At 37.9% G+C, this 17,075-nt stretch overlaps 1 protein-coding gene across 1 annotated transcript in view; it reads left to right on the top strand.

The window, feature by feature from the left end:
* ADGRG4 (adhesion G protein-coupled receptor G4) overlaps positions 1-17,075 on the top strand; it is a 114,031-nt gene that overhangs the window by 51,541 nt on the left and 45,415 nt on the right. The window contains 2 exon segments of the mRNA XM_023757139.1: positions 11,447-11,663; positions 13,121-13,283. Of these exon segments, the coding sequence (XP_023612907.1) occupies positions 11,447-11,663; positions 13,121-13,283 (380 nt within the window).

The raw sequence follows: 17,075 nt of genomic DNA, 5'->3' as shown, positions 1-17,075 counted from the left end.
ATCCCCCCCCATGCACGAATTTTGTGCACCAGGCCTCTACTTTAAATATATAACAAAATAATTAGTAGGTGATGTTTTGAGTATCACCATTGTTGTAATATACTTTATTTAACTGTAAGTTTATATAATTTAATTTTTAATAGTGGCTGTATTTGACAATCAAATAGTTCACAAAATTGCTGAAAATTTAACAATTGGTCCTCACAAGTTGATAAAAGCTGGCTCCGGTACACCACAAGCCAAATCCTGCATACCACTGGGCCTAAGCCACTGGCAGAGGCCATGTGTCAGGAATAGTCTCAACTGACCTCAAATAACAGCAGCTTCAACTGACCAGTCCTTGGTAGCATCAACTGCCAGCCATGTGAATGGGCCATTTTGGAATTCCAGCCTAGTCTAGCCTTCAAATAACTCTAGTCCCATCTGCCATCTGACTGCAACTGCATGAGAGAAACCAAGCAAAAACTGCTCAACTGAGTCTCTTCAAAACACAGAAACATGATGGATAATAACAAATTGTTGTTTTAAGTCAGTAAGTTTTGGGGTAGAATATGCAGCAGTCAGAATTAAAATCCTGGCTCATAGGAATTGCTCAATAAATAACAGATAATATTATTGTTTTGATTATTGCAATTACTGTCAGATTAATTATAACAATTTTAAGCAATGGGAATATATTTATTCTAAAACAATGAATGGATGGTTCCTTTTCTTGCTTTTGCTTGGGGACTTAGACTCTACATGACTGTAATTTTTCCTGAAATTTTACTTAAAAAAACATATAACTCTAGATTAAAGGTCTAGAATTACTTTCTACAATATAGTTGGTCTCCTAGTGGCCTGTTGTTTACTTTCATTCTGCCACAACAGGGAGTGCATGAAGTGAAGTCACACCACTGCAGTCCAAAAAATGATGACCACAGGTAGGCAGCTCTGGTTATCCCATTTACAACAAAGCCTGAACAATTTAATTACAGCAGTGGAAAGATCTGTGAGTGAACACTCTGTATTTTTCTTCCATCTCTAGTCTTATTGTTTTCTCATATTCTTTAACTGATCAGAAGATAGATATAACAAGGACAAAATATTAATTTAAAAGAAATTAGTACAACCTTGCTCAATCTCCCCTCTTCCTTTCATCTCCTCAGAGAGAACTTTCTGCCTACTCAGTTCCTATGTAAGACATTGTTGCACAGAGTGAAGTGATGGTTAAGAGCAAGAGAGAGATTGAAATTGAGAAGATCTCAGTTAAGACTTCTTAATTTACATTAATAGTGAAAAAAGTTGATTCAGAGCTTTATTATTTTGTTTTCCCAAACAGAGTTGGTTATTTGTAATATAACCTGGGTTAAGAGTGTTATGAGCATATCTCTCTGAAATTTTTCTCAACAGATCATATTTTTCAATTATTTTTCATTATATTTTGGTTACTGGACTTGAATGTGAATGATTTAAGCTAAGAGGGTACCACAAGGGAGCGCAACTTTATATGTGTTATGTTGAACTAAAATCTAATTAGTGTTGTATTTTGTTTAACAAAGCTCTTAACTTTGAAAGTAGGCAATTATTCAAACAAAAGCTATTTTATTTTTTTCCTGAATATTTAAACTTTATTTTTGAGAACAAGATATTCTCACCTATAACCAAAACACCATTAACACAACCAACCTGTGTAACATTGTTATAATAATGTCATCTAACATATAGACCCATCCACATTTTCCCTTGTCATTACCAAAATGTCCTGTTTTGCTTTTAAAAAAATCCAGGATCCAGTCAAGGATCATTTGTTGTATTTGGTTGCCACACATCTTTAGTCTCTTTTAATATAGAAAAGCATTCCTGTTTTTCCTTTTTCATGAAATTGCATGTTTGAAGAGTCCAGGCCTGTTGTTTTTGGTGGAATATGCTATAATCTTGTTCTGATTGCTTCCAGCAATCTTTGGCAAGAATACTACGGTGATACTTACTTCCTATTGCATTGCTTCAGGCACTGCCTGCTAGTCTCTCTGCTGTAAAGGTGCCCTCCCATCCCTGACCCACATGGCAGGTGTAGGTTGCTCAGGGTCAAAGAGAAGGAGTTGGGGGCAGAAGTCAGATGGGTCTGCATGGATCCAGACCCTTGTTCTTTACCATATTGCCCTCTCTTCTAGAAAGGATTATTTAGCCTATGAAGTTCCACAAGTTACATACCTATTCTATTACTACTAGAGGCTCGGTGCATGAATCTGTGCACAGGTGGGGTCCCTCAGCCTGGCAGGGTGACAGAGGCAATTGGGGCCCTCTTGCCCAATCCCAATAGGGGCTGATCAGGCCGGCCAGCCCAGAGGAGGGACCATGGGAGGTTAATCAGCTGCAGGAGGTTGGCTGTGGAAGCACACTGACCACCAGGGGGCAGCTACTGCATTGAGTGTCTGCCCCCTGATGGTCAGTGCACATCACAGTGACTGGTCATCGGGTCATAACAGTTGCTTAGGCTCTTATATATAGATAGATATATTTAATGATGCTTTCAGTTTTTTAAAAAAATTATTATTTAAAGTATTACATATGTCTCCTTTTTCCACCATTGACCTCTCCCCAGCTGTTTCACACCACCAGCACATGCCCTCACCCCCCTGCTGTCTGTGTCCATGGGTTATGCTTATATGCATGCATACAAGTCCTTTGGTTGATCTCTTACCCACCCACCCCCGTCCGCCTTCCCTCTGAGGGTGGATGGTCTGTCCGATGCTTCTGTGTCTCTGGATTTATTTTTGTTCATCAGTTTATGTTGTTCATTACATTCCACAAATGAGTGAGATCGTGTGATATTTATCTTTCTCCGACTGGCTTATTTCGCTTAGCATAATGCATTCCAGGTCCATCCATGCTGTTGCAAATGGTAAGAGTACCTTCTTTTTTACTGCAGCATAGTATTACATTGTGTCGATGTTCCACTGTTATTTTTGTGTGTGTGTTTTTTTTTAATTTAAATTCTTTATTGTTAAAGTGTTACATGAGCCTCCTTTTCCTCCCATTGACCTCTCTCTGGCCACCCCACCCCCCAACACATGCCCTCATTCCCCTACTGTCTGTGCCCTACTGTCTGTGTCCATTGGTTATGCTCATATGCATGCATACAAGTACTTTGGTTGATCTCTTCCCCCTTAACCCCAGCCTTCCCTCATAGATTGGACAGTCTGTTCAATGCTTCTATGTTTCTGGTTCTATTTTTGTTCATCAGTTTATGTTGTTCATTATATTCCATAAATGAGTGAGATCATATGATATTTATCTTTCTCTGACTGGTTTATTTCGCTTATTCATGCTGTTGCAAATGGTAAGAATTCCTTCTTTTTTACTGCAGCATAGTATTCCATAGTGTAGATGTACCACTGTTTTTTAATCCACTCATCTGCTGATGGGCACTTAGGCTGCTTCCAAATCTTATGAACATAGGGGTGCATATATCTTTTCTGATTGGTGTTTCTGATTTCTTGGGATATATTCCTAGAAGTGGGATTACTGGGTCAAATGGGAGTTTCATTTTTAGTTTTTTGAGGAAACTCCATACTGTTCTCCACAGGGGCTGCACCAGTCTGCATTCCCACCAGCAGTGCACAAGGGTTCCTTTTTCTCCGCATCCTCTCCAGCACTTGTCCTTTGCTGATTTGTTGTTGATAGCCATTCTGACAAGTATGAGATGGTACTTCATTGTCGTTTCGATTTGCATCTCTCAGATGGTTAGTGATTTTGAGCATGTTTTCATATGTCTCTTGGCCTTCTGTATGTCCTCTTTCAAAAAGTGTCCATTCAGGTCCTTTGCCCATTTTTTGATTGGATTGTTTATCTTTTGTTAAGTTGTATAAGTTCCCTATAAATTTGTGAGATTAAAACCTTATCATATATTACATTGGCAAATATGTTCTCCCATGCAGTGGGCTCTCTTGTTTTGTTGATGGTTTCTTTTCCTGTGCAGAAGCTGTTTATTTAGATGTAGTGCCATTTGTTCATTTTCTCCTTAGTTTCCGTTGTTCTAGGAGCTTATCAGTAAAGATATTGCTATGACATATATCTGATATTTTGCTGCCTATGGATTCTTCCAAGATTTTTATGGTTTCCCATCTTATGTTGAAGTCCTTTATCCATTTTGAGTTTATTTTTGTGTATGGTGTAAGTTGGTGGTCTAGTTTCATTTTTTTGCATGTATCAGTCCAATTTTCCTAACACCATTTATTGAAGAGACTGTCTTGACTCCATTGTATGCTCTTGCATCCTTTGTCAAATATTAATTAAGCATAATGGCTTGGGTAAATTTCTGGATTCTCTGTTATGGTCCATTCATCTATATGTCTGCTCTTATGCCAGTACCAGGCAGTTCTGAGACAGTGGCTTTGTAATATAGTTTGTTATCTGGTATTGTGATCCTTGAACGTTGTTCCTCTTTCTCAATATTTCTGCAGCTATTCGGGGTATTTTTTTTACTTCAGATGAATTTTTGGAGAGTTTGTTCTAGGTCTGTGAAATATGCCATTGGTGTTTTCATGGGAATTGCATTGAATCTATAGATTGCTTTAGGTAGTATGGACATTTTAATGATATTAATTCTACCAATCCATGAACATGGTATATTCTTTGATTTGTTTATGTCTTCCTCTATCTTTTTTTCAATGTCCTGTAGTTTCCCAGGTACAAAATAAAAGAATAAAAACTTTACCTCCTTAGTTAAGTTTATTCCTAGGTATCTTATTTTTTTTGTTGCAATGGTAAATTGGATTGTTTTTTGTTGTTGTTGTTTGGTTGGTTTTTTCAGTTTCTCTTTCTGTGAGTTCATTATTGGTGTATAAAAAGGCCATAGATTTCTGGGTGTTAATTTTGTATTGTCCTACATTGACAAATTCATTTATTAAGTATAGTAGTTCTTATGGAGTCTTTATGGTTTTTTATGTACAATATCATGTCATCTGCAGATACAGTTTTACTTCTTCTTTTCCAATTTGGATGCCTTTTATTTCTTCTTTTCTGATCACTATGGCTAGTACTCACAGTACTATGTTGAACAGGAGTGGTGAGAGTGGGCATCCCTATTTTGTTCCTGTTCTTAGGGGAAATGATTTTAGTTTTTGCCCATAGAGTATGATGTTAGCTGTAGGTTTGTCATATAAGGCTTTTATTATGTTGAGACACGATCCCTCTATTCTTACTTTGCTGAGAGATTTTATCAAGAAAGGGTGTTGGATTTTGTCAAAAGCTTTTTCTGCATCAATTGATACGATTATGTGATTTTTATCTCTCAATTTGGTTATGTGATGTATCATGTTTAGTGATTTGCAGATATTGTACCAGCCTTGCATCCCCGGAATTAATCCCACTTGTTCATGATGTATGATCTTTCTAACGTAATGCTGGATCAGATTTGCTAGAATTTGTTGAGGGTTTTAGCATCTATGATCATCAGGGATATTGGCCTGTAATTCTCTTTCTTTGAAGTGTTTTTATCTGGTTTTGGGATTACGGTAATGCTGCTTCATACAAAGAGCTTGGAAGTGTGCCTTCCTCTTGAAATTTTTGGAATAATCTGAGGAGGACAGGTTTTAGTTCTTCTTTGAATGTTTGGTAAAACTCCCCTGGGAAGTCATCCAGACCAGGGCTTTTCTTTGCTGGAAGTTTTTTGATTACTGCTTCAATGTCATCGGTAGTTATTGGCCTATTCAGGTCTTTTTATTCTTCCTGATTGAGTTTTGGAATATTGTATTTTTCTAGGAATATGTCCATTTCATCTAAGTTTTCCAGTTTGTTGGACTAGAGTTGTTCATTACATTCTTTTACAATCCTTTGTTTGTCTGTGGTTGTTACTTAACTTAATCTCTTTCATTTCTGATCTTGTTTATTTTGGTTCTCTCTCTTTGTTTCTCAGTGAGCCTGGCTAGAAGTTCATCAATCTTGTTTATCCTTTCAAAGAATCAGCTCTTGGTTTTATTGATCTTTTGTATTGTTTTTTGTTTGTTTGTTTTGTTTTTTGTCTCTATGTTGTTTATTTCCACTCTGATCTTTATTAGTCCCTTCCTTCTGCTTACTCTGGGCTTTTCTTGTTGCTCTCTTTCTAATCCTTTAAGTTGTAGGCTTAGATAATTTATTACCGGTTTTTCTTGGTGTTTTTTTTTTTTTTTTTTTTTTTTTTTTTGAGGTAGGCCCGTAGAGCTATGAACTTCCCTCTCAGGACTGCTTTCACTGTGTCCCATAGATTTTGGATGGTTGTGTATTCATTTGTAATTTGTTTCCAGGATGCTTTTTATTTCTTCCTTGATCTCTTTGGTAACCCAATCATTGTTTAATAACATGCTATTTAGCCTCCAAGTTTTTTATTTTTTTCATTGTTTTTATTGAAGGCAATTTCTAATTTTATGCCATTGTGATCTGAGAAGATGCTTGATATGATTGATATGATTTCTATTTTCCTGAATTTGAAAAGACTTTGCCTGTGTCCCAATATGTGGTGTATCTTTGAAAATTTCCTGTGTGCACTTGAGAGGAATGTATATTCTGTAGCTTTGGGTGTCAATTAAATCCATCTGATCTAGTGAGTCATTTAGGATTGCTGTTTCTTTGCTGATTTTTTGTTTAGAGGATTTATCCAGTGGTGTCAATGGCGTATTAGAGTTCCCCTCTATGATTATATTGCTGTTGATCTCTCCCTGGATATCTTTCAGAAGTTTTTTTTTAAAAATGTATTTGGGTGGTTCTGTATTGGGTGCATATATGTTTACCAGAGTTATATCCTCTTGTTGTATGGATCCCTTTAGTAGTATGAAGTGGCCCTCCTTATCTCTTATTGTGGCCTTTACTTTGAGGTCTATTTTATCAGATATAAGTATTGTTACCCCAGCTTTGTTTTCATTTCCATTTGCCTAAATTTTTTCCCCCATCCCTTCACTATCAGTCTGTGTGAGTCCTTTATTCTGAGGTGGGTCTCTTGTAGGCAGCAAATATATGGGTCATGTTTTCTTATCCATTCAGCTACCCTATGTCTTTTAATTGGAGCATTTAATCCATTTATGTTTAAGGTTATTATTGATAGGTACTTATTTGTTGCCATTTTTATTCTTTATGCCTGTGTTCCTTCTTCCCTTTCTATTTCTTCTTTTTACAGCAGTCCTTTGCTTTGCATCACTTTGTATATTTCATTTCATTCCCTTCTGGCCTGGTGTGTTTCTGTTGAGAAATCAGTTGATAATATAATGGGAGATCCCTTGTAGGTAACTTTCTGTCTCTCTCTGGCAACCTTTAAGATTCTTACTTTGTCATTGATGTTTGCTAATTTAATTATAATGTGTCTTGATGTAGGTCTTTTGGGGTTCATCTTGGTTGGGACTCTGTGTGCTTCTTAGAATTGTGTGATTTTTTTTTCTTCCCAACATCAGGGAAGTTTTCTGTCATTATTTCTTCAAACAGGTTTTCTATTCCTTGCTCAGCTTTCTCTCCTTCTGGCACCCCTATTATGCGGATGTTGTTTCCGTTAATGTTGTCCCAAATCTCCCTTAGGCTCTCCTCCTGCTTTTTAATTTTTCTTTCCAGTTCCTGCTTTGTTTGGGTGTTTTTTCTACCTTGTTTTCTAACTTGTTAATTGGTTCCTCAGCTTCTTATAGTCTACTGTTGAAACTTTCCATTGTGTTCTTTATTGCACCTATGTCATTCTTCATTTCCTCTTGATTCTTCTTCATTTCCTCTTGATTCTTACATGTTGTTAATTTCTATTTCATCCTTTTCAGCATTCTTATAACCATTGTTCTGAATTCTTTCTCTGACAAATTGCTTGACTCCATTTTGTTTATTTCCTTTTCTGGTGATTTCTCCTTTTCTTTCATATGGGGATTCTTTCTTTGTCTCCCCATTTTTGCTGTTCCTTTGTTATTGTTTCTATGTATTAGATCAAACTGCTATGCCACCCAGATTTTTTGAGTTTTTCTTATATAGTAGAAGCTTTGTGGGACCCCAAATTACAATCTCTCAGGTCTTCTAGGCTGGGTTTTCTAGGGATTCCCCCTACTTGGGATATTTGAGTTCTCTTGGTATAGTTGGGTCTTGAGTGATATTGTCCTGTTCGTGGATGGAATCTCCTCTTAGGGCATCTGGTTATGCGGCTGGTTCTCTACCATGTTGACTGAACAGTACAAAATACAACTCGACAAGATACAACACAAAGGGAAGAAAACACGAGTGTACTCATGACACTGATAACCCCAATAAAAGTGACCACCAGAGAAAAGAGAATTAGGAGAGAGAAAAGAAAGCAAAAATGATATTGAGAAAAGGAAAAAAGTAAGAGAGAAAAGAAAATGAATAAAAAATATATGGGGAGAAAACACCACAAAAACAAACAAATAAACCAAAAAATGCAAACAGCAAACACTCAGAAAAAAGGTGGGGACAGAATCTGTATTGGCAGAGCTTATATATAGAAAGTAAGGTTAAAGAATTGAATGAGTAGGGACAGGACCATGGTTCAGTACAGAGGAGGTAGAAAGAAAATGAGTGGTTAAGAAGAAAAATAAATAAATAGAAAATAATTTTTAAAATTTATCTATTCATTTGTTCATTTATTTTTGGAAAAGGAGAATAGAGGGGAGAGCAGATAGGCTTGAGTTTAGAGTGAAACTAATTAAACAACTAGAAGAAGAAGAGAGCAAGAGAGGAGAAGAAAAACAACAGCATAAAAAAATGCCTAGCAAATAAAGAGAAAAGAGAAGGGTGCATGGACTTGGAGCAGGGGAGAGGAAATTAGATATATGAGTAAGCCAACAGAGACTACAATAATAATAACGTCAATAAAGCAGGTTGAGATCAATTTTTAACAAGGGGTAAAAGGAAAGGAAAGAGAAAACCTAAAGCAAGGACAGGAGAAGAAAAAACAGGATTAAAAAGGGAGAAGTGAGGAAGGAAAGGGTGGAAAAAATAAGGTAAAATAAAATAATAAAAATAGAATGAAGAAAAATAATACAAAAAAAGATTTAAAAAAACAAAAACAAAAATGAAGAAAATGTTTTTACATAAGAGATAAAAAATAAAAAAGTGAAGTGTCGTTCACTTCAGCTGAGTTTTAATGCCCCACGGGGGCTGGTTTAAGAACACACTCTTTTGTTCTGTCTGTCACTTCTCAGTTTCCTGTTAGGTATTCAGCATCATGTTGAAGTTCCAAGAGATACACTGCTCCTCTGTTTGTGTCTATTTCCACAGCCTTGGTTGCAAGCAGGCGGGACCATTGTGCCCGCTTTACCTGTCTGCCTTAATCTGTCTGTCAATCTTAATCACTCAAGTGTCTGCTTCTGGCAGGGCTTTAGTTGGGGGTAGTGCTGTATCGCTTTCTGGGACTGAATGGCCTCTCTTCAACCCAGTCCTTGAGGGCTCTTTGTGGCTATTCAGAGTCTTTGCTTCCTTTGAAAAGCTCATGGGGTAGGCTGGATGTGGCTGTATTAGTTGTCTTGAAGCTGCTGGGAGGGGCTGGCTCTTCAGGAGAAAAATGGCTGTTTAGGTTTGGAGGGTCAGGAAAGACTCAGTGCTGGGTTCCTGGTCACTTCTCCCTGTTATGCTCTCCTTCACTGCCTCTCCTCAGACTCTACAAATCTGCACCTCTATCTGCACCACAGCCTCGGGTGAGTGTTTGTAATTGAAAGGTCCTATGAACTGCGTTTAGTGAGTAAAAGCAAAGACAAAACAAAGGCAAAACAACCATGTGACTGTGAGTTTCTCTCCCCCTGGCACTGCATGGCTCAGGCAGCTCTTCAGGCTGCCTTTCTGGGAACAGCTTCTCATGGCTGTGGACTTAGATCTAGAAACCCCTGCCACCAGCAGCCCTGTGGACTTCCTTTCCACAGTTGGATGTTATTCCTGTTCCCAATGGACTCGGACTTGGTGCAGTGCAGCTTTCTCCTGACCCTCATGGCCCGGTGGTAATGCATCTCTCCAACCCAGATCCCGGATCCTACCATTCTCCAGGCATCCTCTGTCCTTTCTGGCTGTGAATTATCTCACCAGCTGTGTCTAATTCACCAATTTTGGGTGGATGTTATTTGATTTAGTTCAGTGATGGTGAACCTTTTGAGCTCGGCATGTCAGCATTTTGAAAAACCCTAACTTAACTCTGGTGCCATGTCACATATAGAAACTTTTTGATATTTGCAACCATAGTAAAACAAAGACTTATATTTTTGATATTTATTTTTATATATTTAAATGCTATTTAACAAAGAAAAATCAACCAAAAAAATGAGTTCGCGTGTCACCTCTGACACGCGTGTCATAGGTTCGCCATCACTGATTTAGTTGCTCCTTCCTCCGCTCCGGGACAAGGTGCAGGACATGTCTGCCTGTTCGGCCACCATTTTTCTTCCTCCAACAAAAGCTATTTTAAAAAGGCATTTATGAGACAATTAAGGACATTTGAGTACTGAGTGGATATTTGATGATTTTGAGTATTATTTGTATTGTGGTTATGATAAGCAAAGGTCCTTTGTTTTAGAGATGCATACTGAAGTATTTATGGATGAAATTATATGCTGCCTGGAATTTTCTTTAAAATAATTTGGGCTTGTGGAAGGTGGGTGGGAGTATAGATTAAATCAGATTAGCTCTTCATTGACACTTGTTGAAGTAAGGTAATTCATGAAGTACGTGGGGATTCATTAGACTCTTCTTTCTACTTTTGTGCATATTTGAAAATTTCCATAACAAAAAATGAAGAAAAGTGAATGAGTTAATATCCATTATTCTTACTCTCTAGAAAAAAATCTAAATTAAGTTGCTTTTTATTGTTATGTGGTTCATGTTTTGTTTTGTTTTTCCTGTGGGCTGCTGGTTCTTGACAGAAAAACAGTCACTATCACCCTTGATTATGAAAGCACAGACTGAGTGTTTGCTGATATTTGAGTAAAAGTGGGACCTACTTAACTCAATCCAATATTCAAAAGTCTTAACTTGCCCTGGCCAATGTGGCTCAGCTAATTGGGCATCATCCCATGCAGGGAAAGGTTGCCAGTTCAATTCAGGTCAGGGCACATGCTGGGATTGTGGGTTTGATCCCCGGTAGGGGGTATGCAGGGGGCAACAGATTGATGTCTCATTCTCATATCAATGTTTCTCTCTCCTTCTACCTTCCTCTCTCTCTAAAAATCAATAAAATATTTTAAAAGTCTTAAATTAATTAAAATCTGATTGCAGTATGATTCTTCAGTGACAAAAAGGTTTCTCTGGTGTATTTAAAATAGGATTTAATGAATAAGAGCTTGGCTTATGTGCTACTTTCTGAGACTCCATCTATTGTAGAAATTGAGGTCCATTGTTTTCCTTCTGTAAACTTTGTTATGTTATGTGTATTTGCATTTCACTACCTTTACCTTTCAAAGAGAATGAAGCAGCATGGCTCCAAACTAACTAAAGCAGGTTTTCCATTTCTATTTTGTTTCTCCAGAGAATGCAGATGATGTTGCTAAGCACATTTTAAATTTGATAAATAAGTCCCCCTCTCTGGATGAAGAAGAAACAAGGATTATTGTTTCTAAATTATCTGATATTTCACAATGTGATGAGATAAGTATGAAACTAACCAAGATTATATTACAAATAATCGATGCTGTTTTGGGAAAGCAAAACAATTCAGTATCTGATCTACATGAAGTAAGCAATGAGTAAGTACTAATACTTTGGTAAAATAAATTGTTTCATACTATTTGTTATTAATTCCTTCACATATAGTAATCACCAATTTTAAAGGTCACATAGCTATGCATTGAAAACTAAGCTGTGAAAAAATGCATTCAAAATTTAACGGAACCTTAATGAGAATGACTTTCCAAATAAATAGTTACCCAAACCAAACCTCGGATCTATTTCCCCACTGCTGGTGCTTCCCCAATGTTGCCCATTTCTATAAAATGCTTCCACCCAGTGTTCAAGCAAAAAAAAATTAAGAATAAAGCTACGTACCTCCCTCTACCTTGCAGCCAACAAGTAACCAAGTCTTGTATGAGGCACTGCATATAATTTGTTGTTGTTAATCCTCATCCAAGAATATTTTTCCATTGATTTTTAGAGTGAGTGGAAAGGAGGGGAGAGACAGAGAGAAGAAATATTGATGTGAGAGAGACACATTGATTGATTGCCTCCTGCACATACCCTGACCAGGGCCGGGGATTGAGCCTGCAACCGAGGTACATGCCCTTGACTGGAATTAAACCTTTAGTCCATAGGCCAAAGCTCTATCCACTGAGCAAAACTGGGTAGGGTCATAATTTTTTAAATTAAAAAAATTTTTATTGATTTTTTTAGAGAGAGGGAGAGGAAGGGCGAAAGAGAGACAGAGAAACATAGGTGTGAGGGAGAAATATTGATCACCTGCCTCCTGCAAGCCCCCTACCAGGGATCAAGCCTGCAACCTGGGCATGTGCCCTGACTGTGAATGGGCCCAGCAACTTTTTGCTGCACCAGAGGATGTCCAACCAAATTGAGCCACACCAGCCAGGGCTGTACATAATTTTTAAATCCTTTAAATATTCCTGGAATCCATCTACTTCTCTCTGTCTTTACCACCACTTTCCTATTCCTAGCTCCATTTGTCTCATCTGACTTTCTACAGTAACCTGCAAACTGGTCTCTCTGTTCTGCTCTTGCCTCTCTCTGTCTATTTTCTACATACCAGCCAGAATGATCTTTTAGTGTATATATCATATCATGTCATTATCTTGCTTTTAAAACTACGCAGTGGCTTTCTGTTACATGTAGAAAAAAGTCCAAATGTCTTGGCCCATGAGGCCATGTAGGTTCTGGCTTTACATACAATAGTTTTATTTAATCTTTAAGAAAATCTTTTGAGATGAGTGCTAGTATTACTCTGACTTCACATGTGAGGAAATGGAAACTCAGTGATGTTATTTATGTGCCCACATAGTTAGAAATCAGAGGAGCGAAGATTTAGACCTTCTGTCTGAGTGCAAAACCAAGGCTCCTATCTAATAATTCCTTAACAAAATGAAGATAGTGATTAAAACTCAAAGAAAAGTCTCACACTTAGGAAATCTTATAAGGAGGATGGGTTTTTTACATTTAAAAGGTAGGAATGCTCTTCTCTACCTGGTGTTTCTTGCAGAATTCTGAGGATAATCAACCGTGCCGGTCACAAGATGGAGTTTTTGGGGAGGACAGCAAATCTGACAGTGGCCAGCCTGGCTTTGGCTGTCCTGCGGGTGGACCACACATTTGAAGGCATGATCTTCAGCATTGGCTCCTATGAAGAAGGTACAGACCCTGAGGTGAGTGCAGCTCAGGGAACTGAGAGCCAATCTGCCAAGCATTTTTTCTAACTCTTCATTCATTCACCCCATGGGAGGAAGAGGGGTTACTTTTTGTAACGTTTTAATCTTCAGGGGACCTTATCAAAACACAACTATCCCTGGAGTGATTTATACATAACCCTCAGTAGGCTAACACACCTTGGTTGAAATGGCATCTATGAGATGTGCAATGATACCACCTTTGGTCCCGTGACCTGTAATCATCTCAAATGTCAGTTTATCATTTGGTACTATTTATGGAGCACTTATTACATGTTGAGCATTGTGTTACTGTTTCCTTTTTGCAGATAAATAAACAGAAAAGTTAAGTAACTTGTCTAAGGATTCACAGCCTAATGGCTGAGCCGATATTCAAACTTATGCCTGGATAGCTTTAAAGTCTGGGCCATTTCCACCACTGCATTACTTCAGCCTTTGTCAGGTCATAGGCTGCCAAAACCTGTTCAAAACAATTTGAGAGACCAGTATCTTTTAAACTTAAAAAATTATAACATTTACAAACAGGGAATTACACAAATTCTAAGTATATAATCTCTGAATTTTGACAGATGTGTGCATCTGTGTATCTTAAATCCCTAGCTACACTAATAAAGGACAAAGATGCTAATTGACCATACCCTCGCTATGCCCATCAGCCAATCAGAAGAGTATGCAAATTAACCCAACAAAGATGGCCGTTAAATTTGCATACTGCAGGTGGGGCGGGCAGCTCGAGACGCTGCCCCGGGGATCTGGGCCTCGGATCTGTGACCCAGCGAGGCAGGGCTGGCAGTACCAGAGGCTGCAGACAGGGTCCAGGCCCCAGATTGGGAATGGGGGAAGCGGAGCAGGCAGCTCCAGATGCTGCTGTGGGGTCCAGCAGAGTGAGAAAGCTGGTGGCTTGGAGGGCATGGCTCCTCTGTCACCCCAGCTTCCTCATGGCAACTGTGGAAACTGACAGCAGGGAGGAGGAAGTACCACCCCCCCAGAATCATCGAGAATCAGCTGTTGGTCACACAGCTCTAAGTGGCCTGACAGCCAGGACTCTCATTCACCTGCATCTCAGACCATGGCAGTAGAGAGGTGGGACTATGCCCAAAGAGAAACTGTTGATACAACGTAGCTCTGCAGCTAAAAGATGCCGGCATTATTGGCAGAAAATGTCTGCAGAGAATGTGCGTCTGATCTTGAAAGAAGATGGCGCCTGCAACAGAATGTATCTGAAGAGCAGCTACTGGAAAAACGTCACTCTGAAGCCGAAAAACAGCGGCGTCATCGACAGAAAATGTCTAAAGACCAACATGCCTTTGAAGTTGAAAGAAGGCGGTGGCGATGACAGAATATGTCTAGAGAACAGTCATCAACAAGTACTACCAATACCGGTAGGAACTGCCTTCTCAGCGAAAATGGAGTACATGACGATGCAATCCTCAAACATAGTTGTGGTGGAATGACTGTTCAATGTGAATTTTGCCTATCCCTAAATTTCTCTGATGAAAAACCATCCGATGGGAAATTTACTCAATGTTGTAGCAAAGGGAAAGTCTGTCAAAATGATATACATTTTCCAGATTACCCGGCATATTTAAAAAGATTAATGACAAATGAAGATTCTGACAGTAAAAATCTCATGGAAAATATTCGTTCCATAAATAGTTCTTTTGCTTTTGGTTCCATGGGTGCAAATATTGCATCGCCATCAGGGTATGGGCCATACTGTTTTAGAATACACGGACAAGTTTATCACCGTACTGGAACTTTACACCCTTCGGATGGTGTTTCTTGGAAGTTTGCTCAACTCTATATTTTGGATACAGCTGAAGCTACAAGTAAAAGATTAGCAATGCCAGAAAACCAAGGTTGCTCAGAAAGACTCATGATCAACATCAACAACCTCATGCATGAAATAAATGAATTAACAAAATGGTACAAGATGTTACATGAGGTAGAAAAGGAAGCCCAATCTGAAGCAGCAGCAAAAGGTGTTACTCCCACAGACGTAACAGTGGCAATTAAATACGATCGTAACAGTGAACCAGGTAGTTATAATTCTCCCCATGTAACCGAAGTTGCTGTCATATTCTGAAACGAAGATGGAGAGCCTCCTTTTGAAAGGGACTTGCTCATTCATTGTAAACAAGATCCTAATAACCCAAGTGCCACTAAAATGAAACAAATCATTATCCTGTTTCCTACATTAGATGCAATGACATATCCTATTCTTTTTCCACATAGTGAACAAGGCTGGGGAACAGATATTGCATTAAGACTCAGAGACAACAGTGTAGTCGACAATAATACTAGACAAAATGTAAGGACACGAGTCACACAAATGCAGTATTATGGATTTCATCACACGTTCAATCCTATTTTAAATGCAGGAAAATTAACTCAACAGTTTATTGTGGATTCATATTAAAAAATGGAGGCCAGTCAGATAAATTTCATCAAAGCAACCCAATCTAAATATAGTGGTTTGATGGATTATCTCAAATCTAGATCTGAAAATGACAATGTGCCGATTGGTAAAATGATAATACTTCCATCATCTTTTGAGGGTAGTCCCAGAAATATGCAGCAGCGATATCAGGATGCTATGGCAATTGTAACGAAGTATGGCAAGCCCGATTTATTTACAACCATGACATGCAACCCCAAATGGTCAGATATTACAAACAATTTACAACACTGGCAAAATGTTGAAAATAGACCTGACTTGGTAGCCAGAGTTTTTAATATTAAGCTGAACGCTCTTTTTAAATGATATATGTAAATTCCATTTATTTGGCAAAGTAATAGCTAAGATTCATGTCATTGAATTTCAGAAACGCGGACTGCCTCACGCTCACATATTATTGATATTATTGATATTAGATAGTGAGTCCAAATTACGTTCAGAAGATGACATTGACCGTATAGTTAAGGCAGAAATTCCAGATGAGAACCAGTGTCCTCGACTTTTTCAAATTGTAAAATCAAATATGGTACATGGACTATGTGGAATGCAAAATCAAAATAGTCCATGTATGGAAAATGGAAAATGTTCAAAGGGATATCCAAAAGAATTTCAAAATGAGACCATTGGAAATATTGATGGATATCCCAAATACAAAAAAAGATCTGGTAACACCGTTTCTATTATTATTGAGTTATAAGGGCTTTTTTTTTTTACATATTCTAGAGAAGAGCCATTTATCAGATATATATTTTGAAAATATTTTATCTTTGGCTTCTCTGTTTATTTCCTCAGTGATGTCTTTTGATGAACATAAGTTTTAATTTTGATGTGTGTTTTTTCTTTTATGAATAACAATATATGATTTGTCTAAGAAATCTTTGCCTACCAGCTGGTCATGAAAATATTCTCCTATACTTTTCTTTAAAAGATCTATGGTTTTAGCTTTTATGTTTAGGACTATAATTCAAATTAATTGAATTATATTTCGCGTATGGTATGGTGCATGGTTTGGAGTTCATTTTGTTCAGTATCAATATCTATTGATTTCAGCACCATTTATTGAAGACTTTTATTTCCCAGTGTCTTGCTTTAGCATCTTTTAAAAAATCAAATACTTGTGTAAATATTAGGCTATTTCTTCACTATTCTCTCTCTCCTTTCCTCTTGGGACTCTGAATAAATGTACATAAGAATTTTTTATGCTGGCTCAAAGGTCCCTGAGACTCTGTTCATGTTTTTAATCATTTTGCTATCTATTCTTCTGATCGCATAATTCTATTGGTTTATCTTCATGTTCATTGACCTCTGTCATC

This window comes from Myotis lucifugus, unplaced genomic scaffold, assembly GCF_000147115.1.
Source record: "Myotis lucifugus unplaced genomic scaffold, Myoluc2.0 scaffold_2, whole genome shotgun sequence".
In the NCBI taxonomy this organism is placed as follows: Eukaryota; Metazoa; Chordata; class Mammalia; order Chiroptera; family Vespertilionidae; genus Myotis; species Myotis lucifugus.
The sequence above is the reverse complement of the archived record's forward strand: the minus strand, read 5'-3'. Positions and strand labels throughout refer to the sequence as shown.